Genomic DNA, 26,355 nt, shown 5'->3' on the forward strand with positions numbered 1-26,355 from the left:
TCATCCCTTCCCCCCCACTCCCTCTCCCCTCCCCCCTCGCTCTCTTCTGTCCCCTCCCCCTTCTCTCCATCCTTCTCCTCATCCCCTCCCCTCCCCTCCCCCCTCATAATCCCTTTTCCTTGCCCCCCCCCACTCACCTCCTCTCCTTCCTTCCCTTCCTCCTCCCCGTCTTTCTCCTCTCTCTGCCCTTCCCCCTCTGCTTCATCCTCTTTCTCATCCCTCTCCCCCCCGCCGGCCCCCGCCCTCATCACCCCTCCCCCTCGCTAAAAGCCTCTCCCCTGTGCCGGTCTGGTCGGCCTAGTCTGTGGTCACAGACAGTGTGGGGAGTCACTGGATGATTGAGTGGCCCAGCCCCTCCCTCCCTCAACCCCCCACCCTCCTCCCCCGGCCCGTTCCCATTCCCCCCCCCCCTTCCCTCCCTTCCCTTCCCCTGTCATCAGACTGCAGAGCCAGGCTGTGTGTGCCGGGCTCCCCGCCGGCCCGTGGTCCCTGGCCGCCCACCCCCTGAACTGTTCCCCTGGAGGGGCCGCAGCCACCAGCAAAAAGTGGCTTTCCCAGGCCTGCGGCTGGCCTAGAACCGCCAACCTCCTGAGCCAACCCCAGGACCCTCTCCTGCAGCCCCCCACCCTGCCCTGCCAACTCCAGCCCTGCTTCTTTCCAGCTCCCACCCTTTGCCCCTCCCTGCCCCCTGACAACTCGCACCCTCAGCCCCGCCCTATCCCCTGCCAATTCCCAATTCCCACCCCCTGCTCCGGCCTCTGCCCTGCCAACTCCCACCCCCCACCCCGCCCTACCTACCCCCTTGTCGATACCCACCCTCCCCGGCCCAGCCCAGCCCCACCGGGTGTGTGGGCTAGCGCAGGCGGGCAAGCGGCTGGAGGGCCGGAGAGAAACTCACAGGACTGCAGGGGCCCAGCCAGCAAGGGCAATTGAACCGAGCTCGATCGTCCAGGGACAGGTCAGGTCTCGGCCGCCGCCCCGGCTGCTCTAGGCATCCGTGGTCGTCGGTCACACCGATGTCTGGCTCTCGTCTGCCCTGAGCGAAGGGCTCAGCCCCCAGAGGGCCGAGGACCAGAGCTGCGGGACCCGTGGGGCAGCCTGGGCTGAGAGCAAGTGAGCGACCGGCGCGTGGGGACCCTGCGGCCCGGCCTGGTCCCAAGTCTGGGTTTGGGGTACGCCCCGCAGGCCAGAGGGTTTGGGGTGCATCTCACCGGGAGATGGGCTGTACAGGCAGCGGGCTGTGCCAGTACACGCCGTGTGCCGCCATCCAGGTATGGGGACCGACGGCCACGTGGAGGGGTGGACGGGGCGGGGAAGACAGGATGCAGGGGGCTGTGTGAAAGGCGGGAGGGACGTGGGGAGCAGTGGGGTGGATGGAGGGGTGTGTGTGTGTGTGTGTGTGTGTGTGTGTGTGCGCGCGCGCTGACACATGGAGGCTGGGGGCCAGGCCCAGGGAGGAGCCACGTGATTGCGGTCGGGTTTGGGCCGGACAAGGACCAGCCGGCGAACCGGGGAGTTCTTGTTTCCCTCAGCCGCAAAGCCTGCTGTTGTTGCGGGAGCCGAGAGCCGTCCCGGAGCAGACCTTTACACAACCGGTTGGGGCTTTGAGTATGAAATGTTGGCCCCGTGGGGACAGGGCCCAGCCCGAGCCTGCCGGCCCCTGAGGGTCACAGAGCAGCCCACCCCCGTGACCCTGGGAGCCAGGGGAGTTGCATCTTGGTTGTGCGTGCCCCCCTCCCTCTCCAGGTCTCCTCTCCCCCAGTCCTGAGCCCCCTCCCCTCCGGCCCAAGGCCCTGGTCCCGGGCAGCGGTAACCGAGGCCCGCTCTCCCCACAGCGGGAGGAGGCACTCAGACAGCGCAAAGCCACTTCGCAGGAGCTGGCAACCCTGCGGGAAGAGCTAGGTGAGCAACCCCCACGACCCCTCCCCCTGCCCCACACCCATGACACTGGAGTTAGGGGCCCCACCTGAGGGCAGCCCTGATCTAGGCTCACACCTGCACGCACCTCCCCACACTCGGGTACATGCCCAGGGACATGCCCAGCCGTACGCCCGGCCGAATGGGTGTGTGCGCCATAGTGTTCCTTTGAGTCAGCCATGAACCAGTTGCTGGAAGGGAGATGGGGAGGGCTGCGAGGCACTGACCATACAGCCCCCGCCCCCACTGCGGGGAAAGGTTCCCGCATAGCTGGACTCCCGCCCAGCATCAGCGCCCGGCTCACAGCCAGGCTCCTGGGCCCCAGCCCCGCCCCCATAGTCGGGCACCCGCCCAGCATCAGTCCTGGCTCACTGCCCGGCTCCTGGGCTCATGATGGCCCTTCCTTCTCCCTGCTCCCTCCCCGTCGCCTGCATCTATCCCTTATCCTTCTCCTCTCACTACTCAAGTGCCCCCCAGGGATGCTCTGTCCACTACCCAGGCCAGCAGCTGCTGCTGCTCAGGCCCTAGGGCCCCACGGCCACACCCGTGTCACATCCCAACCCGTGTTCCACCAGTCAGACACTGCCCCATGGTGGCCCCGTCACTGCTGGACTTGGTGCCAGTGGGCCTACCAGAGCGGGCGTCGCGCCTGGCGGGTGGTCTGAGTTGTGTCTTCTCCTCTTCCCGGCCCCACCCAGTCTTGGCCTCGACCGCCCGCGAGCAGCTGGAGAGGGACAAGCGGGACCAGCAGACGACGTATGAAGGGTTAATTCAGAAGCTGGACCAACACTACCAGGCTGACCGGACCGAGCTGGAGGAGCGGCTCCGAGACTTCTACACCGCCGAGTGCGAGAAGCTGCGGACGCTGTGCATCCGGGAGGCTGAGAATTACAAGGAGCAGCTGCAGGGCCAGGTCAGGGCTGCCCTCCCCGAGATCGAGATCGGGGCTTTGGTGCCGGGTCAGGGCTGTCCTCCCCAAGGTCTGGGCTATGGGTCTGAGCTAGGGCTGCCCTCCCCATGGTCAGAGCTGTGGGGCCGGGTCAGGGCTGTCCTCCCCGGGGTCACAGCGGCACTTCTCTGGGTCAGAGGTGGGTCAGGGGTGCCTTCCCTGAGATCAGGGCTGCAGGGCCAGGTCAGGGCTGCCCTCCCCGGGGTCAGGGCTGCTCTCCCCAGGGTCAGAGTTGTGGGACTAGGTCAGGGCTATCCTTGAGAGGATCGGGTTTTACATCACTCTTGCTTGTATGTGTTCTGTGCGGTCTTTGGGCGGCTGGGGCTGATGCTGACTAGGGGTGGAGGGGTTGGAGAGCCCAGGGGTCTAGAAGGAGTCCCTGGATATCTGGACCCTGGGGTGCTCTCATGTCGGGATCCTGTTAGCGTCAGGGAGGGTCAGCGATCTGGGGGCTGTAGGGTCAGATACAACTGGCCCCAGCCAGGCTGCGGATGTTCTTCTGCCACCCAGCCCCTCTGCCCCAGGACGGTCCTTCCACCCAGGTTTGCGTGGAGAGTAGTCACAGCCCCCAGTCGGTCCCTCCACCTGGGGATGAAGGGGGAGGAGGGTGTTGTGGCCTCCGGCTGGTGTATCTGGCTGAGGGGGGAATTGTAGGGGTCGTGGCCCTTGGCTGGTCCGTTAAGGAGGGCTGGGCCCCTCTTGCAGGTTGACACCCTGACGACGTCCCACGAGGCCTTCAAGCAGGCGTGTGAGTCCAGCCATGCGGAGAAAATAGACCTGCTGAGGGAGGAATATGAAACATCGCTGTCGGGTAGGGTTCTCGGGCACAACCACCCTGAGGGTCTGACACTGTTCCCAGCCAGGCTTGTGTGGCTTGTGTCCATCGCTCCCATCACTTGCGCCCATCTCCTTCACTTCCCCACTTCCCTTCACCTCGTTCCCGCCCCATCCTGGTTACTCTCCACTCTGCTACCAAGACTGCTGTCTGCCATTCGAAGGCTTCTCTCCATCCTCCCTCCGTCCCTCTGTCCCCCCTCCTTCCCTCCTGCTCCTCTTCCTTCCCTCCTGCTCTCCTTCCTTCCCTCCTGCTCCCCCTCCTTTCCTCCTGCTCCCCCTCCTTCCCTCCTGCTCCCCCTCCTTCCCTCCTGCTCCCCCTCCTTCCCTCCTGCTCCCCCTCCTTCCCTTCTGCTCTCCCTCCTTCCCTCCTGCTCTCCCTCCTTCCCTCCTGCCCTCAATCCTGCCCCCTGCCCTCTGTCCTCCCCCTCCCCAAGCCTCCAGTCATCACCCATCTTCCTCTGCCACAGTCCCAACCACCTAACCTATCAACCCATCAGTCGATCAATAGCATAGATTGAGCACCTGCTGTGTGCAGAGTACTGTACTAAATGCTTCGAAAAGTACAATTGACCTGTCCTCTGCCCCGAAGAAGTTTACAGTCTAGTAGGGGAGACACATTGAAAAAGTTCACAGAAGGAAAGAGAGTATATATAGCAGAAAGTGACTAAAGAATAGGATATGGAAGTTGATATGTACAGAGGTACACAGAAGTACACAAGAAGTTGATGTGTGGAGAAACAGTGTGGCCTAGTGGAAAGAGCAGGGCCCTGGGAGTCAGAAGGACTTGGGTTCTAATCCCGACTCCATCACTTAATAATAATAATAATGGCATTTATTAAGCGCTTAATATGTGCAAAGCACTGTTCTAAGCGCTGGGAAGGTTACAAAGTGATCAGGTTACCCCACGGGGGGCTCACAGTCTTAATCCCCATTTTACAGATAAGGTCACTGAGGCACAGAGAAGTTAAGTGACTTGCCCAAAGTCACACAGCTGACAGTTGGCAGAGCCGGGATTCAAACCCATGACCTCTGACTTCAAAGCCCACACTCTGTCCACTCAGCCACACTGCTTCTCCAGGGTCACACTTGTCTGCTGTGTGACCCTGGGCAAGTCACTAAACTTCTCTGTGTCTGTTACCATATCTGTAAAATGAGACTGTGTGCCCCATATGGGACGGACTGTGTCCAAACTGATTAGTTTGTATCTACTACAGTGCTTAGTACAGTGCCTGGCACATAGTAAGCACTTAATAAATACCATAAAAAAAGTGTAGAGTTGGTGCTAAAGTAGTAGTTGGGGGAGATATATAACCTGTAGGGAACAGACGTTCACTAGGGAAGCTTTATGGAAGGGATGTGTTTTCAAAAAGCGTTTAAAGATGGGAAGAGCTGTACAATGGTGGATTTGAAGAGGGAGGGAGTTCCAGGCTGGGAAAAAGGTTTAGAAGTCAGAGGCAGAACAGATGAGAATGAGGCACAGTTACTAGGTTGACTTGGGAGGAACAGAACTGAGATGTAGTTGGGAGAAGAGAATGGTTAAGTAGGAGGGAGGGAGCTGATTGAGAGCCTTAAAGCTAATGGTGAAGATTTTCTGCTTGATGTCGAGAGGGTTGTGTAACCACTGGAGATTTTTTAGGAGTGGGGAGTTGTGCGCAGGACAATTTTTTTAGAAAAATGATCCAGGCAGCAGAGTGAAGAATGGACAGAGAGGCAGAGGCCAGAGGCAGGAAGGTCTATGAGGAGGCTGGGGAAGTAGTCGAGTCAAGATAAGACAAGTGATTAGACCAAAATAGAGGCAGTTTGGGTGGAGGAGAAGGGGTGGAGTCTGGAGATATTTTCAAAAGAGACTGAAAATTTGGCAACAGACTGCATATAAGGGTCGAAAAAGTGGGAAAAGTCAAGGATAATGTCCAAAACAGAACTCTTCATCTTCCCACCTAAATCCTTTCCTATCACCAAATAAAATACCACTATCCTACGATCAGTGTCTGTGTCCCTGCCAGTGTCAGGACAGTGTCAGTGCAGCCGGGTGGGTGGTGTTTCCAGGAGAAGGGGGTTGTCCACAATGTCACAGGCAGTGAGGAGGATTGGACAGAATCCAATTTGTTGGATTTGGCCACTATCTGCCCAGCCAGAGGGAAGGCAAGTCATTGGGATCGCCTGGTCGCCAGCGACTCTGCCTCACTGCCTTCCATGGGCACGGAACTCCCTGTGCCAGCAGAGGAAAGACTGGATGGGCAAAGCAAGCTTGACACCCCTTTTCCCCCTACCCTCCCCACCTCAGCTTTGCTCGTGCCCTCCTCCCTGCCTGGAACTTCTGCCCACTTTACAGCCTGCAGACTTCTGTTTTCACCACCTTTAAATCCCTCTGATAACCCATCTCTTCCCTGATTCATCTCTCCTCTCCCCTCCTTCCTTCCCTTCAACTTCAGCACTTTGGTAGCTCTCAGGCAAACTCTACACTCTGCTGCTGCACCCCACCTGTAACTTGCTGCAGTTTCAGTCTCTCCTGCTACACCTTTGAGGTCTAAGCTCTCTGAGGTCAGGCATTGGGACTACTAACTCTAATGTATTGTGCTCTGCCGAGCGTTCAGTTCAGTGCTGTGTGAACGGAAAGGGCCCAGCCAATCCGATCGATCGAGTGATTGAAAGCTTGCATTCCCTGTTTTCAGAAATCAAGAGGAGCCACGAGCAGGACAAGAAGTCTCTGGAGGACTCCCTACTAGAGAGACGGGAGCTGCTAGAGGTGGGTAGCTTCCAGACGCCCCTGCGGACAGCCCTGAAGACGGCCTGCTCAGTGCCCACCCTGACCTTCCCCCCGGGATGGGATTTGGCCGGCCCGGGGTTCCTCCCTTCTGCCCCCATCATCCCTCCAGCAGTCGAGCCAGGGCACCGAGGCCATTTCTGAGCGGCCACCGGCCTGCATTCCAGAAGCAGATCCTCGAGCTCCAGGCCGAGAATGAGGCTGTTGGGGAGAGGCTGAAGCAGGAGGAACAGCGGAGGCTCTCCAGGGAGAAAGCAGACCAAGTGAGTTGGACTACCACCCCAATCAATCAATTAATGGTATTTTATTGAGAAGTTACCCTACGCAGAGCACTGTGCTAAGCTCTTGGGGGAATACATTACAACAGAGTTGGTAGATACGTTTCTTGCCCACAATGAGCTTGCAGTCAAGACGGGGAGAAAGACATTAAAATCAGTTTTAAGACTCCCCCTTGCTCTCGGGTTAAGCGGCTGCCGAGCAGACAGCCCTCCCTTGCTGACCCTTGTCTGTCCGTGGGTGGGGGCGGGGTGTGCGTGTGTGTGTGTGCATGTGCCGCAGGGACCCTGGCTGCCGGCTGTGGCTGATGGATCCCTCCAAGCCCATTGGGGCCGGGGGTGGTGGTCTCTGTGTGGAGGACATGGGGAGGAGCTCGGGCTCGGGGGGTCCTGGTGAGGCAGGAGCAGCTCTCTGTGAGGGAAGTATCCACGAGGCAATGCGATCTGGTGGATAGAGCACGGTCCTGGGGGTCAAAAGGACCTGGGTTCTAATCCTGCCTCCACCCCTTGTCTGCTGTGTGACTTGGGGCAAGTGACTTCACTTCTCTGTGCCTGTTACCTCATCCGTAAAAAGGGAATTAAGACTGTGAGTCCCACGTGGGACATGGACCGTGTCCAACTTGACTAGTTTGTATCTACCCAGTGCTCAGTACTGTGCCTGGCACCGTAGTGAGCGCTTAACAGATGCCATAAAATCAGAGAATGGGCTAACCCCGGGAAGACCTCCTGGATGGGGCAGGCCAAGGCTGCCAAAGTGGGGCTGCCGGGGGCCCAAGGTCACTCAGACGTGCTGCTGTTTTGACCTTTTCCCAAGAACCCCCAGCTCATGTACCTGGAGCAGGAGCTGGAGAGCCTGAGAGCCGTGCTGGAGATCAAGAACGAGAAACTGCACCAGCAGGACATCAAGCTGCTGAAGATGGAGAAACTGGTGGGTCTGGGGGAGGCAGAGCCTGGGGGTGATACGGGCAACAAATTTGGGGAGTTGAGGCAAGAGCACTGGGTGGGGACCCAGACTCTAGCCCCAATCCTGCCCCTGGCCTCCTGTGTGGCCTCGGGCAAGTCACTGAGCCTCTCTGGGTCTGTTGTCTTTCATTCATTCATTCAGTTGTATTTATTGAGAACATACTGTGTGCAGACCACTGTACTAAGTGCTTGGGAAAGTACAGTACAATAATAAACAGTGACATGCCCTGCCCACAACGAGCTTCCTCCACTGGCAAGATGGGATTACTCCCATCTTGCCTCCCCGTACCTCACAGGGATGTTGTGAGGATCTGTGAAAGTACGCTGTACCCTCTGAGATTATTAGGGACAAAGAGGAGGGTTAGAGGAAGCTGGACAGAACTAAACTGGTAGAGAGGTCCTGGGTCCGTTGAGTGTGTAGGGCTGGTTGAATATCAAACGTTGCGAGGGTAGGGCTAGGCACGGGGAGGATACCCTCTGGTTGGAATGCCTGCTAAAGTGGAAGCTCTCTGTGGGCAGGCAGTATCCCTTCTTGATCCTGTCCTTCCCAAGCACTGTGGGTGCTTAAGAAATGCTTCTACTACTACTCCCCTGCCCACCTGCATTCCCACCTACTCTCGCCTCAGCAGGCAAACTCTGCAGCACCCAAAATTGCCACTGGGACTACTTGTTTTGGGAAATGGGAACCAAGAACATCGCTGAAGGGGGGCAGAAGGCCCGGGCTAATTTCATTCTCTGCTTCCTGATGGCTCTGGGATTATGGATGCCCGTACTTGGGGGAGAGTCTGGGATGGAGAGGGGAGAGTCGGGGTGTGGGTTGGTCCATCCCTGGCCCTGAAGATGAGCGTCCAGGAGGACAATCGGCCAACGGTTGTAAGTATCCACGGGGCATCTCCCAGATGTTGTTTTAGTTCTATGCAAAACAAGGTTAGGAGCCCAGACCCAACCTACCACCCAGCCCCAGGGCAGGTAGGTTAACTTGAAATGACGTTTGTGGGAAAGAAAGGACAGACTGTCCAGGGGCTGGCTTCCACAGCTCCCCAGCCTGGCGATGGTCTGTGTCCTCAGCTGCTGCCTGGTGGGGCTGTGCCTGGTGTCTGACCAAGCACTTGCCTCGGATGGAGCTAGGCATCGGTAAGTCTCAGAGCTTCTAGGCAACCTGAGTTCCCACACTTACTGCTGCCCAGTAACTCAGGTACTCTTGGCTGCCATATCCAGCCCAGAGCCTCTGCCCATCTCGCTTTCCCTGGGGGAGCTAAGGTGACCACTAGGGCTGGGGCCCGGCAGGGTGACCTTGTTTGAGTCCATCCTCACCCAGGCCGGCTCAAAGACGCTGAGTTCGGATCCTACCACTCCAGTTAGCCCAATGTGGATCCCAACCCCTTTGTGCCTTCTGTGGGACAAGACTTGCTGACCACAGTTCTGTGGTCCCGAGAGTCTGTCCCCAGGGGGTGGCATCTTGGAGGGGATGACACCCGAAGGAGGGGTTGCAGCGGGTGGGCTTGCACACAGCCTTGTACGCCTGCTTGCTCGGGTGCCGGTCCCAGGTGACGGCCACTCCGCCTTCCACCAGGTGGACCACAATGCGGCCTTGGTGGAGAAGCTGCAACGACTTCAGCAGGAGAATGAGGAGCTGAAAGCCCGCATGGACAAACACCTGGCATTCTCCAGGTAGGTAGGCCCCTGGCCACACCCCGCGCCCAGGGCTCGATGCCGGGGGCCTGTTTGCAAATGGAGCTCTGACACGAGGGGCGGATGGGCCCGGCCAAGGATGGGGGGATGACACGGGGCGTGGGGTGTGAAATCTTTGAACCCAGCACCCTGCTTGTCCCCCCGGGGCACCACTAGTGCTTGGGCCTGCAGTGGGCCCCAGCAACCCTGCTGGCCCCTGCCCCTGCAGATGCCCATCCTCCCTGTCTCCCTCAGACTGACTGGAGGCCTGGCCCGGGGCCCTGGGCTGTTCCTCTTTCAGGCAGCTTTCAACAGAGCAGGCAGTGCTGCAGGAGTCACTGGAGAAGGAGTCGAAGGTCAACAAGCGCCTGTCCATGGAGAACGAGGAGCTGCTGTGGAAACTGCACAATGGCGACCTATGCAGCCCCCGGAAATCCCCCCCGGCCCCGCAGGACCCCAGCCCCAGTTCCTCCCCGAGATGACGTCGGCCCGCCCCGCGCTGCTGAACTGGAACTGGACACCGGATGTCAGAAACGGCTCTTCTGGTCCCACGGGAGGACAGGGCTGCACACGGCGCGGGCTGGGGATTGCACACGGCACTTGGGGTGAAGGGCCAGTCTGGCCCGGCCCAGGGGAGGATCCGATCCGGGGCCGGGAGGCCGCTGCCCAGGGTGAGGGTTGGGGGGGAGGGGGGTGCCTGCCGCCGTCACCGCCTGATGAAAGCTGGAGCTTCACTCAGCCCAACGTTGTCCCTGTGAAGGCCCAAGCTGTCAACGGGCAAAGTCAGAGGTCAAACTAGGAATCCCCTCTCCCCCTCACACCCAGCCTCAGGGCCAATTTCCTTCTGAGGGTCTAGGTGGTTGGCAGCGGTTGCCCTTCCCCAGAATCCAGCTGGAATGGCTGCTGGACTTCCGGCCTCACCCAGAGCAGCGGGCATAGAGGACCCTAGGTGGAGCATTAATTAATTAATTGATTGGATTGGAGCCTGTCAATCATTATCCCACACTGGGACATCTCCCCACCGCCATGTCCACTGTTCCAGGTAACTGCGTGAGAGGGGGATCTGGGCAGAGAAAATCCAGGTGGGTGCCCGAGGGCGATCAGGGACACAACCTCATATGCGGTACTGGGGAGGGACTGGAGCACCGGGAGCCAGAGGAGCGCCTGCTGCCATTGATGATAAATACGATTGATGATCATTACAGGAAGTGGCTGGAGAAGGCCTTCCTGGCCACACGTTCCGCCTAGGGACTGGGTGAGGTAGGTGGTCCGTTTTGAGCCGCTCCAGGTGGCCCAGATGCAGTAGCATGTTCCGTTTGAGCCGTTCCAGTTGACCCGGAACGACTTTGAAGCCGAAGTGGTCACCAGGGGAGAGGCTAATGCTGACAGCGGCCACTGCGTGCCTCGTGCTGGGCATGGGCTTAGATAGGATTGGCTCCTAAGCTTTTCGGCACTTCTGACCACAAACGCCTGAGGCTTGCTGGGGCGGGGTTGCCTCCGATCGGAACCTTCCCGAGTCAAAGGTGGCGGCGGCGGGTCATGTGTTTTGCAGTTGGTGGGTGTTTAATAAATGCATTTTTACTGATTTCAGAGGCTGGTGGAGTTGGTTCTAAGGCAGAAGGGGTGAGGTTGCACCTGGACTGTGAGCCCAGGGACTGGGGCTCCTGGCTCTGGGAGTGGGGAGAGGGCGGCTGTTGCGGAAGCATCCACCCTCACGGCATATGCTTGTTTCTACCCGCAATTCAGCGATGCCCTGTGCCATGGTGCTTCTGCTCAGCAGGAGCACAACACCAGCTGCCACACCTTGCCAAGGGCTGGGATGGCCTTTGGAAGCGCTGTGGCAATGGGCATGTCCACACCCAGCATGGACCCAGCCCTCAAGGCCAGGGCATGGGAAGGGGAAAGCACCAGCGCCCCTGGACACTCCATCCTGTCTTACAAACAAAAGTTCATTTTCTGACCGAAAATTTGAACCTGTTTTGACCCGAGGGCCGTGACTGGTCATGGGACCAGGGGGTCCCTGTGGCTTATCCGGGACAATTCCCCAATCCGGCCCCACCCCTCCCCAGTCAGTGCCGTTCAGCCCCTGCTTGGGATGACTCGTGAGTGGCCCAGGGGAAGGCCCAGAGGGGACACCAAACTAGCCACTTGCGGCGGCAGCAGGCAGGGAAAGCCCACAGGACAAGACACGTTTCCGCGAGACAGTGCTGCGTGGCTTTACTGGAGGCGACTGCACTGGCCGCCCGGTGGCCCCCATGGAGGGGCAGCATGAGAAACCAGCGATCCCGTCCCTGGGCGACCGTAGCCCTCTCCCTTCCTCCCTCCCTCCCCCCAAGCTCAGACCCCAACCTGGACAGCCACAGTGGTCCGACCCTGTGGCGTCTGGGCTGCGCAGGTGTAGAGGCCGGCGTCGGCGCTGGCAAAATCATCGAGGGTCAGTACGCTGGTGGACACCCTGGTGGTGTGGACGTCCCCGCGGGGCACCAATCGCCAGGAGTCCTGAATGGTCACAGGTCGCCGGTCCTGGCCCACCCCGGGGGAGCATGGTGAGGATATCTGCCCACTATGGCCTCGCCGCCAACCCGCCCTGTGCTGGGCTCCAGGATGACTGTGCCCACCCCCTCCCACCTCTTGATGGGGACACAGTGAGGCAGGGTGGGGGGCCCGGGCAGCAGTGGTGCAGTGGGAGTGGGCTTTACCACATTCACCTGTGCTCAGTTTGGGGGAGCAGGGGGTCCTAAAGATGTGGCCATGAACCGCCCCCAGCCCCACACCTCAGCTGTGGGAAGACTGAGGGAAGAGGAAAGGGTGCAGTAGAGAAGGATGCAAGGAGTAGGAAAGAGAAGGAAGCCAATGAGGCAGTCTGGGAGGCTGGATTTCTCCGGCCTCCCCGGTGGTCGTGAGATCTGGCCTGGGTAGACTGCCTTGGCCTCGCTGGTGGCTATGAGATCTGACCCAGGTAGACCATCACTGCCTCCCTGGTGGCAATGAGATCCGACCCAGGTGGCCCACCTGGGCCTCCCCTGTTCAAGGCAGGAGGATAGGAGTCAGCTGGGAGGCTGGCTTGGGGAGGGGAGGGGAGCTTTCCTTAAAAGTCCCTGCCCAGGGCCTGACCTGGGTGTGTTCCACTGACCTTTTGACCTGGGTAAGTCCAACTGAACTCCACCTCGATACCGGGCTGCCCCAGGGCTGAGCAATGGACGCTGATGCGGCCCCTGCCCCGTGTGCGGCCATCTGTGGCCAGGATGGTGGTGGGTGGGGGCCCCTTGGGCACTGCAGATATGAGGGATGGGATGGCAGGTGTCGCTCCAGTTGTTGGCCGCCAATAGATCCTGGGTCTTGGTGCCCCTCCTTGCCCCTCCCTCCACCCAGCACAAGCTGGTTTGCAGTCCGGGCCAAAGGACTGCATCAGGGTAGGGGGACCAGAGGGACCAGGCCGATGTGCTGACAGCTGTGAACCAGGGGGACACTGGACTTATCTACATAGTGTTTGAGGCTTGGGCCTTAAAGTTCCCTCTCTACTGGGAAAATTGGGGTCGTGAAGAGAACCTTCCTCAGAGGAGTCCTGGGGGTTGGGGCAGGGGCAAGGGGTTCCTGGGGGGGTGATCAGGGAACAGTCTGGAAGGTGGACAGGAGGACAAGAGTGGGGCCCAGAGATGTGTGTGTCAGGGTGGGGATCTTTGGTCGCTGTTAGAGCAGAGGGCAGGCATAGCCCAGCTCCCCAATGGGGACAGTAGTGTTGGAGGAGGGTAAGGCGCCTTACACCCCTAATCACCCCGACCTTCGAGCTTGACCCCAGAAACCGAGACCCAAATGCACCCGTCAATGAGGCCAGCTTCCGGGCCTCAGCGACTGCCTCCAGAAAATGGGCACGTAGCTCACCTGCCACAAAGAGCAGCTGGTACCTGTTGGAGACCTGGACCAGGCCCTGCGCGTCGGCCCGGCAGTACACGACACCCTGGTGCTCTGCCCGGGGTCGCGGAAACACAAAGCCCCTCTGGGAGTCGTAAATGACTTCCGACCGGTTGCCGTTGGCCACGATCTCCTGGGCCGGGAACTCTCTGTGCAGCGTGACCCTGGCGGCCGGCACCGTCACTCTGCAGGGGACCACGGCCGGCTGGTCTGCCATCAGGTACACCACGTCGAAGTAGTTCGGGGAAGGCACGAACAGCTCACCCTCCTCTGCAGGAGGGGTGAAGGGGTGGGTGGTTAGTATTGGGTGGGGGACCGGTTACCCGAGGGGATGGAGGCGGAAGGGGCTGGTTACTCGGGGAGTTGGGGGCCTGGGACCAGTTTTCCAGGGTAGATGAGGATGGTTATTTGCCGGCTGGGGGCCCGGTTAATCAATCAATTGTGTTTATTGAGCACTTACCGTGTGCTTGGGAGAGTCCAGTATAACAATATGACAGACACATTCCCTGCCCATAACGAGCGTCCAGTCTAGAGGGGCCGAGGTACCTAGGGCGATGGCAGAAGGAGATGGGGAGGGGGTGGTTATCTGGATGGGGGGTGGTGAAGAAGGGAGTGACTGCCTGTTAGCTGGGAGGACAGTGCAGGGTCAAAGTGAGGGGACACGGAGGGCCAGGCCTAGGGAGCACCTGCAGGAGAGGGGTCTGGAGTCCAGTGTCCGGACTCATTAGGTGAGCTCCATCTGGGGCAGGGTGGACCAAATCTCACCAGGAACGAAGACATAGGTGGAGATGGTCTTGGCCTCGTCCCTCCCACAGCCGGGGCCCGGGCAGAGCTGCGGCCAGCAGCCGTACTGTCCTGTGTCGGCCGCGCTGACGTTGGCCAGGACAAGCTGACTGTAGCGTTCGTGCTGTTGGATACTGGACAGGGGGACGGCCGTCGGCACCGGTCAGGGGGGTGGAGAGAAGACGCCTGTAGTCACCGGGGGTGCAGCCTGGCCTGCCCGTGAACCGCTGCCCTTGCTAGGCATGTCTCTGCCTTGGTGGCTCCATTGACTAGTGGGGGCTAGATTTGATGCTTGCTGCTCTGAGGGTTAATGCCTACTCCTCAGACTGGGATCCCCAGGGGCTGGGGTCCACGGTGACTTTCCAGGGGAGGCCCGCCCCACTGCTAAGGCTTCTGGCCGATGCTCTGGCTACAGAGGGATGAGTCCAGCCAGAGCCCTAACTGCAAGGGTGGGAAAGAGCAGCTCAGGCCTGCTCCGGTCCCGTGGGCCTCCTCGGCTCTGGCCCTGGCCCCAGCCCCTGCCCTTGGCTGCCTCTTTCCCTGGCCCCATTGGCTTGCTCTGACCCGGCCCCTGCTCTGGTCCTGGTCCCAGCCCCAGGTTTGGCCCCGTGGGCCTGCTCTGACCTGGCTTCTGCTCTGGTTCTGGTCCTGGTCCTGGTGCCGGTCCCTGGTCTGGCCCCATTGGCCTGCTCTGACCTGGCCCCTGCTCTGATGTCCCCGGCTCTGACCTGGCTTCTGCTCTGGTCCCGGTCCCAGCCCCTGGCCTGGCCCCTTTGCCCTGTTCCGTGCCGGCCCCTGCTCTGACCTGGCTTCTGCTCTGATCTGGCCCCTGCTCTGACCTGGCTTCTGGTCCTGGTCCTGGTCCTGGTCCCAGGCCGTGGCCTGGCCTAGGGGGCCTGCCCTGGCCGGGCACCGGCCCCTTCACTGGTTCTGGTCCTGATCCCGGTCCCAGTCTGTGGGCTGGCCTAATAGACCTGCCCTGTCCTGCCCCTGCCCATCCTCTGCATGTTCCCTGCCCTGTCCCTGGCCATCCTCTGCCCATCCCCTGCCCGTTCCCTGCCCTGCCCCTGCCTGTCCTTTGTCTGTTCCCTGCCCTGCCCCTGCCCGTCCTCTGCATGTTCCCTGCCCTGCCCCTGCCCGTCCTCTGCATGTTCCCTGCCCTGCCCCTGCCCGTCCTCTGCATGTTCCCTGCCCTGCCCCTGGCCGTCCTCTGCATGTTCCCTGCCCGGTCCCTGGCCATCCTCTGCCTATTCCCTGCCCTGCCCCTGCCCATCCTCTGCCCTGCCCCTGCTCATCCCCTGCCCGTTCCCTGCCCTGCCCTGCCCCTGCCCATCCTCTGCATGTTCCCTGCCCTGTCCCTGGCCGTCCTCTGCCTATTCCCTGCCCTGCCCCTGCCCGTCCTCTGCCCGTTCCCTGCCCTGCCCTGCCCCTGCCCGTCCTCTGCCCGTTCCCTGCCCTGCCCCTGCCCTGCCCCAGCCCGTCCTCTGCCCGTTCCCTGCCCGTCCCCTGGCAGTCCCCATCTTCGGCCCACGACGGCTTACTGCCCTACTGCGCCGGCTGCAGGTGGGAGTGCTCTCCCGGTTGGGCGGCCCCCCGGTCTCCCCGGGGCCCGGTGCCCCCCCTCCACCCCCCCGGGGCCGGTACCTGAGCCTGGGGTCCCGGGCGGCGTCCAGGGCGGCGGGGAGGGTCCAGCCCACCTTGCCGCCTTTGCAGCGCAGCTCGAGGGCGCGTCCGGCGGGGACGGTCAGCGGGGCTGCGGGCCGGGGGGGCGCGCGCAGGGTCTAGCACCCGCGGCCCGGGGGCCTGGGGGCCGGAGGGCTGGGGGCCGGGGCTCTGGGGGCCGGAGGGCTGGGGGCCGGGGGCCTGGGGGCGGGGCCGGGCCCGGGCCCGCACCGCTTTGGGCTTGGCTTGCCGGGGGGTTGGACGGGCCGGCCCGAGCCCGGGCTCCTCCGGGCGAGGCGGGCCGGCGGCTGGAGCGGGCGGGGAGGGGGAGGAGGCCGCTGAGGGTCCGGTGGCCGCCCCCCGGCTGGCCCCCGAGGCCCTTCTCGGGTCCGGTCCGGCCCGGCCACCCGCCGCGGGCCCTCGCCCTGCCCCCGGCCCTGCCCCCTCCATTCCCCGCCGACACGTGGACACCCCGCCCCGGCCCGCGGAGCCAGGCCCTGACCCACGATGGGCCGGGGGGCGGGGGGCGGGGGCAGGTCAGATGGACACCACGGCAGCCCCCTCCCCCTCCCTCTGGCACCAATTACCCCCTCACAATAGTAATGATGGTATTTGTTAAGCGCTTACTATGTGCCAAGCACTGTTCTAAGCGCTGATCCCCCTCTCTCCTCACCCTTTTCCCCCTCCCCTCTTCCCTTCTCATTTTCCCCCCTTTCCTCTTCCCTTCTCATTTTCCCCCCTCTCCTCTTCCCTTCTCCTTTTCCCCCTCCCCTCTTCCCCTCTCCTTTACCCCCTCCCCTTTTCCTTCTCCCCCTCCCCTTTTCCTCCCCTTTCTCCCTCCCCTCTTCCCCTCTCCTTTTTCCCCCTCCCCCTTTCCCTTTTGCCTCCTCCTCTCTCCCCTTCCCCCATTTCCTTTTTCCTCATCCCCTTTCCCCCTCCTCTCTTCCCCTCTCCTTTTTCCCCCTCCCCCTTTCCCTTTTCCCCCCTCCTCTCTCCCCTTCCCCCATTTCCTTTTTCCTCCTCCCCTTTCCCTTTCCCCCCCTCCTCTCTCCCCTTCCCCCCTTTGGTTTTTTCCCCCTTCCCCTCTCTCCCTCCCCTCTCCCCCTCCCTGCCCATCGCGGTCACAGACCGTCCAGCGGCGCCGGGGTCAGCAGGAGCAGGAGGCCGAGCAGAAGGCTCCCCCGCATCTTCGGGCCTGAGCCGGGCGGGAAGAGGCGGCGGGAGGTCGGGTCTGTGCGAGGAAGGTATTTGGGAAGAGAAGCCGGAGTTTGGGAAAGTTTCTTCCCTCTGAACCCCGGGCGGGGCCTCGGCCCTCCGCCCTCTGCTGGCCGCTGGGGCAGGGGCGCGCCCCGGGGCCCGCCGCATTGATTACTGATCGATCGACCGATTGATTGTTCGATGGATGCATTCGCTGTACAGCCCACTTCATTAATGTCTAAGCAACCCCTCCCAGTGAACCGCGGTATTCAAGTCGAGGGATGTATAATAGTCCAGCAAGAATACTGATAGGAAACTCAGTACAGGAGAATCAATCAATCAATCAATCAATCTGTGTGCAGAGCACTGTACTAAACGCTTGGGAAGTACAAGTTGGCAACATATAGAGACAGTCCCTACCCAACAGTGGGCTCACAGTCTGAAACGCATTGTGGCTTAGTGGAAAGAGCACAGGCTTGGGAGTCAGAGGTCATGGGTTCTAATTCTGACTCCACCAGTGACTTTGGGCCAGTCACTTCACTTCTCTGGGCCTCAGTTCCCTCATCTGGAAAATGGGGATTCAGACTGTAAGCCCCGTATGGGACTACTTGATTACCTTGTATCCCCCCACCAGCGCTTAGAACAATGCTTGGCACATAGTAAGTGCTTAACAAATGCCATCATTATTGTTATTACTTAACTTCTCTGTGCCTCAGTTACCTCATCTGTAAAATGAGGATTAAGTCTGTGAGCCCCACGTGTGACAACCTCATTCCATTGTATCCCTTGTGTTCCCCCAGTGCTTAGAACAGGGCTTGGCACATAATATGTGCTTAACAGGTGCCATTATTATTATTTTTATTATTAATAATAATACTGCCAGTCATCCAAGTTGCATGATTTGAAATCCTGGGAGGCTGTATATGTCCTCCCCAAGTGTATGTACTTATGCAAGTGCATACATGCACACACACAGGCCCTTTGAGTTTGGCTCTGGGCAGGATGAAGGGTTCAGTGGGACTAGTATAGGCTGCCAACTATGCCCCTTTCCTATACACAGCTTTCTCCCTTGAGAAAGGAGAACCAATATGGCCCTATCCCTGCCAAGGTGTTGTGGGGGGACAGAAGGAGCAGGTCAGTAGACTCCCAGACTCCTCTCTTCCCTGCTCGTGAATAGGAATAGCAATAATCTAGACCTTGGGATGTGGAATAGGGAGCTCAGGAGTGAGGTTGGGGTCAGGGCAGATACCTCATGACTGATGGTAACAGCCACCTCCAATCCAAAATTGAAATTTACTGAGCACCTACTTTGTGTAGAGGACCACACTAAGCCTTGGGAGCAATTAATATAATAGATTAAACTGACACAATCCCTGCCCTTGAAGAATTGGACATCTGGGGAGGGAGTCAGGCACCGTAATTATTCACATACCCCCCTTTCCTCCATCCTTCTAATTTAGCAAATGTTTACTACCTGTCAAGGATGATACTAAGTGTTGGGGTAGGTTCAAGATAATTAGTAAGGCAGACAAAAAATCCTTGTCTCAAACAGGACTCACAATCTAAGGGGCAAGGAGAGCGGTCAACTTATTTCCATTTAAAGAGCAGCTTGGCCTGGTGGGAAAGAGTCTGGGCCTGAGAATCAGAGTACCTGGGTTTTAATCCAGGCTGTCACTTGCCTGCTCTGTGACCTTGAGCAAGTTACTTATCTTTTCCAGGCCTCAGTTCCCTCCCTTGTTAAATGAGGAAACTGATGTGGGCAGAACTGTGTTTTAGAAAAATGATCTGGGCAAGCAGAGAGAACAAAGGCCTGGAAAGGGGAGAAACTGGAGGCCGGGTGGCCAGCAGAGAAGGAGGCCGAGGCTGATGCAGAAGCTGAGTTGGGAATATTCCACATGTCTGGATCAGCGGGTCAGCCATTTGGATGGAGAGGAAAGGATGGATCCTGGAGATGTTGTGGAGGAAAACGGGGAAGATTTGGTGGTTTACCGGAATATGAGGTAGAGGGAGGAGGAGTTGAAGATACTGTGATTAAAGGGACCCACAGGCTAGGTTCCTTTCTGGGGGCAGTTTTCTGGCACCTGCTGGGGTCCTTCCCATGTTGGACTGTGGTGTGGCTGGACTGTGGTGCCACACTGGCCACCCTCCCACCCCCATCTGTCTGTCCAACCATTCCTCCTGGCCCCCTCTGTCCATTCATCTCAGCCCCACAGCACTTATGAGCTTATCCATCATTTTTTTATTTATATTCATGTCTGCCTCTCCCTCTAGACTATAAGCTCCTTACGGGCAGGGAACCTGTCTGTTGTTAGTTTTGTTGTATTGCATGCTCCCAATAAACTAACAAATGGATTTTGGAGCAATTTAAGCCAAAGCAGTCTTTGGAAGGCCAGATGACTCGATTTAGATTAGCATATTTTGGGCACATCATCAGAAGGACTAATTTTCTGGAGCAGACGCTAATGCTAGGAACAGTCCAGGGAAAACATGGAAGAGGCAGACCAGCAGCTAGATGGATAGAGACCATGTCAATGACAACGGAAGAACCGTTAGCAAGGTTACAGATTATGGCAGTAGACAGGACATCCTGGAGAAGATGTATCCATAGAGTCGCTATGAATTGGAAATGACTCGATGGTACTTGATAATAATAAACTCTCCCCAATGCTTAGTGCAGTGCTCTGCACACAGTAAGGACAACATGGCATAGTGGATAGTGGCCTGGGAGTCAGAAGGTCATGGGTTCTAATCCTGACTCTGCCATATGTCTGCTGTGTGGCCTTGGGCAAGTCACTTCACTTCTCTGGGCCTCAGTTACCTCATCTGTAAAATGGGGATTGAGATTAACGATGACATTTATTAAGCGCTTACTATTTGCAAAGCACTGTTCTAAGCGCTGGGGGGGATACAAGGTGATCAGGTTGTCCCACGGGGGGCTCACAATCTTAATCCCCATTTTATAGATGAGGTAACTGAAGCACAGAGAAGTTAAGTGACTTGCCCAAAGTCACACAGCCGATAAGTGGCAGAGCCGGGATTCGAACCCAGGACCTCTGACTCCCAAGCCCGTGCTCTTTCCACTGAGCCACGCTGCTTCTCCACGCTGCTCAGAAATTGAGCCCTAGGTGGGACAGGGGCGGGGTCCAACCCAATTTGCTTGTATCCACCCAGCGCTTAGTACAGTGCCTGGCACATAGTAATTGTCTAACAAATGCCATAATTATTATATGATTGACTGATTGATAGTTGAAGCTGTGGGAGCAAATGAGTTCTCCAAGGGAGTGCCTGTAGACAAAGACTAGAAGGGGATCAATCAATCAATCAATCAATCAATCGTATTTATTGAGCGCTTACTGTGTGCACAGAACTGTACTAAGCGCTTGGGAAGTACAAATTGGCAACATATAGAGACAGTCCCTACCCAACAGCGGGCTCACAGTCTAAAAGGGGGAGACAGAGAACAAAACCAAACATACTAACAAAATAAAATAAATAGGGGATCCAGAACTGAACCCTGAGGGACCCTCGCAGTTAGGGGGTGAGAGGCAGGGAAGTAGCCCACGAAAGAGACTGAGAAGGAGCGGTCAGAGAGATAGGAGGAGAACCTGGAGAGGACAGTCTCAGTAAAACCCTCCGGCCCCCTCCATCCATCCGTCTGATACTTTCACCCTTTGTCCGTCTGTTCCTCCCCATCCTCCCTCTCTGTCAACTAATAAGTAGTATTTATTGAGCTCTTACCATATGCAGAGCATTGTTCTAAGCGTGTGGGAGAGCACAGTACAACAGAATAGGCATGGTCCCTGCCCACAAGGAGTTAACTTATTAGAGAGGGAAGGTCTACCGGATCAATCCTCCCCTCCCTCTGTCCGTCTCTCCTGCCCCCTCCATCTCCCTGCCTCCCTCTGTCCATTCGTCCCTCCTTCCCACCCTCTGCCCATCCCTCTCTTCACCCCTCCCGCCCGCCATCCGTCGGTCGGTCCCGGGTCGGATGCTGGGGGGCTCCTCCCAAGGGCGGAGAGGGGCAGGGCCTGGCAGGGACAAAGCCAAGACCCTTGTAGGACGGGCAGAAGGTCCAGCCCTTAGGCCACAATTCTGATCCCTGGTCTGCTGAGTGCCGCTGACTATGATCAGCAAAATTAATCCCCTTTCCCCATGAGGATTGTAAAACACTCAGGAGCCTGAAGAATCGATTGTATTTATTATTATCTGGTGATCTCTGCTAGAAATGAATGTATAAATATCTTTCTCGAAGAACTCATTTATAAAAAATATGGTACACGCTATAAAATTGTAATAGTTAAAAATAGCTTAAAACCTAAAAACTTCACATAGAAAGGCTTAAGAATGGAGAAGGAGCCAATTTCCTTGGTAGCAAATGCAAGCAGAATTTGGATCCATTTTGTCGTACCTCTCCCCGGATCGACACACACACACGCACGCACACACACACACACCCCACACACACCCCCCACACACCCCCACCCCCGGTTATGCAGAGCAATACATTAGATACCCCCACCCCCTGCCTTTTATGACTAAACAGGAAGCTTTGCCTGAAAAGGCAGGCAACCCTCTAAGGTTTTTGTGTTACAAAATCTTCCAATTTGGAAATCTGCCCGAGGTTTTCACTTTGTGGGGTGCAAGGATGGTGCCGGCAGCATGCCTTGTTGGAAATGCTCCCATCAGCTTGGATTTTGGTGAGGGGCTCAAGGTGGTGCCAGAAGGGGTCATGCGGAGGAGCTTGGGGCCAGAGGCTCTCGACTCATCACCCCCTAACTTCCCTCCCCATCAGCAAACCTGCAGGGAAGACGAGGCCGGGAGGCTGAGGAAGGAGACCAGGATTGGAAGCTAGAAGGAGGGCACCCAGAAGGCCGGGATTCCAAGCTAGGGCTCCCATGCTGTGATGGAACGGGACATCCCCAGAGAATAGGGCCATAAGTAGCCGATGAGGCTCGGCCTTGCAGACCGGTGTGTCAGAGGGAGTCAGAAACTCAGTGTGGAGTAAACAAAGACAGGTTATGAAGCTGCCCCCCCCGGCCAGGTGATGTGCTAATTAGCTGTTGGAAAGTGGGTTGGATCTGAATCTGCCCCTTGGCTCTCCCAGGGTGGCAGCTCTGAGAAGTGTACAGGCTGGCAGCTGGAGCTGTGACAATTTGCCACATGAGGTAGCCCAATTCCGGGTGGGGGGGTGCTGCTAGTCAGGGGCCTGGGTATCGCCCACCCAGGTCAGTCTGGCAGCTGGAGAAGGGACAGGGTTGTGGGGTGCCAAGGACACCCCGGATCTGAGCCCTGTTTGGTCAGTACCATCGTGGTCAGGATTTCTCAGCCTCTCCCCAGGAATGTGGCCTAGACCATTATCTTTCCTCTCTGTGTGTCCCGGCATTTGCTGTGCAGCCTTCCCAACCGAGATCTGCCTGGCCACCTGCTCTCCCTGACTCGGTGGGACAGACAGCATCAGGGCATTTTAAACACTATGTGTTTGCTTGGAAAGTTCTGCCCAACCCTACATCTCAGCAGGGAAAGATGAGAGGAGAGGGCTCGTACTGAGCCTCCAGGTCCGCTGCTATGGTCCACTCCCCTCTTGCCACCAGGCAGGAAGGGAGCGTTCAGAGGGCCCAGGGGTCCACATGAGAACTGAAAACAGAATTGAAGAAAGAAAGAGCACGTGGGCTGTGGTTGGGCCTCCAGAGAGGAAGATGGATTGGTTTTCCTCGGGGAGAGAAGGAAGCAGGTGCTGAAGTTTGTTGCCTTAGTGAAAAGGTGCATCTGCACCAACTGCCCTTGGAAGAAGCCAGAAGGGATGTGCTAAACACATGACCCTGGGCTTCTCCAGCTCCTCATCCCAGACTGGACAAAACAGATTGCATCACTGACTTCTCTTTGTTAGGGGACCAGAGGCAGCTTCCAGCTGAAAGACCAGTCAGAAGTGGATGTGCAATCACACACACACTCTGTGGTCCTTTGGGTTCCAAGATGATGCTATTCTAAGTGCAGAAGATCAACTCCCTGAGGTTGGCTGTGGGGACTAGGGTGGGCAGTGAGACTTTGTTCTTATTCCTAATCATAGTAGCTAGGCTTCCCACTCACGCAGAATTACTCTTGTCAGATGCCCTCTGCCTATCTGTTTGTTTGCTTGTTTTAGTTTGCTGTCTTCCCTCAATCCCCTCTGCCTCCAGCTGCAGTGTTTGCTAAACACACACACACACACGCACACACGCACACACACGTTAAGTATTGAGACCTTGACTTTTTCGGGTCACTGACATGTAGTGTTGCCCTTGGGCCTCGCCAGGGCCTAGGCAAAACGATGGATGGGCCCAGTCTCCCCAGCAGTGGCTGCCCTGAGGAAGCCCAGTCATTCTGGGTTCAATTACTCACGGTCACTTCTCTTTTAAAAGAGGAGAGTGTGGCCGGGAGGCTGTAAGCGGCAAGACAGTTCCACCCTGGCCATTGACAAACGCTCTTCCTCCTTTGGCCTTTCTCCCTTCCTCAGCAGGCCCGCTCGTTTAGAGAAGAAATCCACACTTGTGACCTCGGAATCGGGATTCAGGATCATTTTGAATTGCGATGTGAATTTACACGAATGCAGCCAATGTGAAAGACACACAGACACATACGTACACCACCACACTCGTAAACACACCCACCCCCACACCCCCACACACTCACACACACACACACACACAATCTCCCCCTCGCCTGCCATGGGCATGACACGTCCTGTCCTCCAGCCCCTCATCGGGGATATCGTCACGGAGAAGTCTCCATTTGGTGGCAGTGTGAGATCTGTGTCTCCCACCAGCTTCCACCAGCCCCTGGGTGGGCCACGCTGGGCAGGGCCACGCTGGGTTGGCTCTCGCTGGGGTTCGGTCACACTGGGGGCAGGCCACACTGGCTTGGCCACGGTGGGGATGGGTTATGTTGAGGACGGTCCATGTTGAGGGTGGGTCGACACTACAGGAGGGGCCACACTGCAGGAGGGCCATGCTGGGGACGGGCCACGCTGGGAATGGGCTGGGCTTGGGGTCAGGTCATGGTGGATGGGTCACCCTGGGAGAAGGCCACCCTAGGTTGGCCGTGGGTCACTGCTGGGATCCTGTCATGCTGGGGACGGGCCACGCTGGGTTCAGCCCCACTAGGGCAGTCCACACCGTGGGAGGGCTGGGAACGAGCCACACAGCAGGTGGGCCACACTGGGAAAGGGCCACACTGCGGGTGGGTCACCACGATGCACAAGGGCAGTTGAGTTCAAGGGCGGCAGCAGACTCACAACCGACTGATTGAGCTGCTCCGCTGCGCACGCTCCCCGCCTTGGCGCTGCGGCATCAACACTGGCTGGTTCGTTCCTGAAGGAGGAAGTGGGTGTGCTCGTTCTCAGGGTGCAGCTCCCTGGCTGCAAAGGCACTCTTCACCTCCAACGTGCCACCGCTTGCTTCCAAATATGCATCTTCCTCCTCTTCCTCCTCTTCTTCACCCCTAGGGAGGCCTTCCAGGCTATGTCTGATGCCATAGGCAAAGTAGATCAGGAAACCTTGCAGCAGAAAAGAAACTCCAAAGTTAGGGATCCAAGTGACGCTAGTGGCATACCGCCCAATTAATCAATAATGCCGCAGGCTGTATTGGGTGCCTACAGGATGTAAAGCACTGTAGTAGATGGGAGCTTGCTGTGTGTGCACCTGCACTAAGTGCTTGGGAGACTACGACTACATAAGAGGCAGAGTCCTTGCCCTGACAAAATAGCTAGTGATTCAGAGCAGCCCTGATCCGGGCACGCTCTGTGCCCAACTGAGGTGCCCATCTAGGGCTGAAGCCAGATGCCAGCCCGTGTGGGGCCTGACCCCAGTGGATGCCCAGAGTATCTTCAGCTGGCTCAGTTCTTGCACTAACTAGTTGCACTGCTGCCTGGGCCCTGAAGCCCCGCAGAGTGGGCAGGGTGGGAAAGGGCAGGACAGGGAAGAGTAGGCTGAGGAGGGGTGTACCAGCCAGGGGAACCCTAGCTCTGCCTGGGGGGGGCCTCGAGGTTGCCTGCCCAAGGCTTCTGAAGCAGGTGCCTGTCTGCTTGCAGGAGCAGGGTAGGAGGTGGGGCGTGAGCTGGAGGGAGTACAGTCAAGCAATCAGTTACTCAAGTGATTCTCATCTTCCCTCCCAAACTCACTCCTCTTTCGTTCTTTTCCACCACTGTCGGCAACACCACCATCCTTCCTGTCTCACAAGGACCATGACCTTGGCATTATCCTCAACTCATCTCTCTCATTCCACCCGCATATTCAGTCAGTAATTAAATTCTGTCGATTCTATATCCATGACATCTCCAGAATCCATCCCAAGTGATTCTCATCTTCCCTCCCAAACTCACTCCTCTTTCGTTCTTTTCCACCACTGTCGGCAACACCACCATCCTTCCTGTCTCACAAGGACCATGACCTTGGCATTATCCTCAATTCATCTCTCTCATTCCACCCGCATATTCAGTCAGTAATTAAATCCTGTCGATTCCATCTCCATGACATCTCCAGAATCCATCCCTTCCACTCCATCCAAATTGCTACCACGCTGGTTCGAACACTTGTCATAGCCTGTCTCGATTACTGCATCAGCCTCCTCACTGATCTCCTTGTCACCTGTCTCTCCCTACTCCAATCTATCAATCAACGGCATTTATCTTGCTGTGTGCAGAGCACTGTACTAAGCTCTTGGGAGAGTATAATATAACAGACTTGGTAGACATGTTCCCTGCCCACAAGGCACTTAGGGTGCGGATGGGGAGACAGATGTTAATATAAATTACAGATATGTACATAAGTGCTATGAGGCTGAGGGTGGGGTGAATAAAGGGTGCAAATCCCATGTGCAAGGGCAATGCAGAAGGAAGAGAGGGAGAAGAGGAAGTGAGGGCTTAGTTGGGGAAGGCCTCTCGGAGGAGATGTGATTTGTATATGGTTTTGAAGGTGGGGAGAGTGACGGTCTATCAGATATAAAGAGGGAAGGAGTTTCAAGTCAGAGACAGGATGTGGGTGAGGGATCAGCGGCGAGATAGACGAGATCGAGGTACAACAAATAGGCTGGCATTAGAGGCAAAGTGTACAGGCTGGGATGCAGCAGGAAATCAGGGAGACTGGATAGGAGCGGGTGAAGTGACTGAGTGCTTTAAAGTCCACAAACCCCTCTGCTGCCTGGATAATTTTTTTTTAATCGTTCTGCCCCAGTGTCCCCTGTCCTTAAGTGCCTCCAGTGGTTGCCCATTCACTTCCACCTCAAACAGAAACGCCTCACCATCAGCTCTCTCCCCCTTACTTATCTTCTCTCCTCTCCCACTACAACCCAGCCCCTTCACTTTGCTTCTCTAACACCAACGTATTCCCCGTGCCTTGATTTCATCTGCCTCACTGTCGACCCCTTGCTCACATCCACCCTCCAGCCTGGCA

General features: G+C 57.8%; 3 protein-coding genes across 5 annotated transcripts in view; 1 reads left to right on the forward strand and 2 right to left on the reverse strand.

The window, feature by feature from the left end:
* Positions 1–10,966, forward strand: part of MTUS1 (microtubule associated scaffold protein 1) — a 55,377-nt gene extending 44,411 nt beyond the window's left edge. For 2 of the 3 annotated variants that reach the window (XM_038754907.1, XM_038754908.1), the window contains 8 exons: positions 1,836–1,902; positions 2,616–2,830; positions 3,572–3,677; positions 6,376–6,449; positions 6,635–6,730; positions 7,557–7,670; positions 9,279–9,376; positions 9,678–10,966. In XM_038754907.1, the coding sequence (XP_038610835.1) occupies positions 1,836–1,902; positions 2,616–2,830; positions 3,572–3,677; positions 6,376–6,449; positions 6,635–6,730; positions 7,557–7,670; positions 9,279–9,376; positions 9,678–9,858 (951 nt within the window). In that variant the 3' untranslated portion in view covers positions 9,859–10,966. Of the gene's footprint in view, positions 1–858; positions 1,272–1,835; positions 1,903–2,615; positions 2,831–3,571; positions 3,678–6,375; positions 6,450–6,634; positions 6,731–7,556; positions 7,671–9,278; positions 9,377–9,677 lie in introns of those variants that run through there. The other variant, XM_038754909.1, reaches the window with a different exon arrangement.
* A 601-nt stretch (positions 10,967–11,567) lies between these two features.
* On the reverse strand, positions 11,568–23,916 carry PDGFRL (platelet derived growth factor receptor like). Its single transcript, XM_038755075.1, has 9 exons — positions 23,730–23,916; positions 18,490–18,492; positions 16,863–16,928; positions 15,965–16,041; positions 15,716–15,852; positions 14,054–14,205; positions 13,259–13,558; positions 12,510–12,649; positions 11,568–11,899 (listed from the first exon to the last, which is right to left on the reverse strand). The coding sequence occupies exons 1-9, from the start codon at positions 23,914–23,916 to the stop codon at positions 11,714–11,716; spliced, it is 1,248 nt and encodes a 415-aa protein (XP_038611003.1). The 3' UTR covers positions 11,568–11,713.
* The window catches only part of SLC7A2 (solute carrier family 7 member 2), a 30,209-nt gene continuing 27,438 nt past the window's right edge, over positions 23,585–26,355 (reverse strand). The window contains exon 12 of the mRNA XM_038755037.1: positions 23,585–24,461. Coding sequence (XP_038610965.1) covers positions 24,256–24,461 — 206 coding nt within the window. The 3' untranslated portion in view covers positions 23,585–24,255. The remainder of the gene's footprint in view (positions 24,462–26,355) is intronic.

Source organism: Tachyglossus aculeatus, chromosome 12, assembly GCF_015852505.1.
Source record: "Tachyglossus aculeatus isolate mTacAcu1 chromosome 12, mTacAcu1.pri, whole genome shotgun sequence".
In the NCBI taxonomy this organism is placed as follows: domain Eukaryota; kingdom Metazoa; phylum Chordata; class Mammalia; order Monotremata; family Tachyglossidae; genus Tachyglossus; species Tachyglossus aculeatus.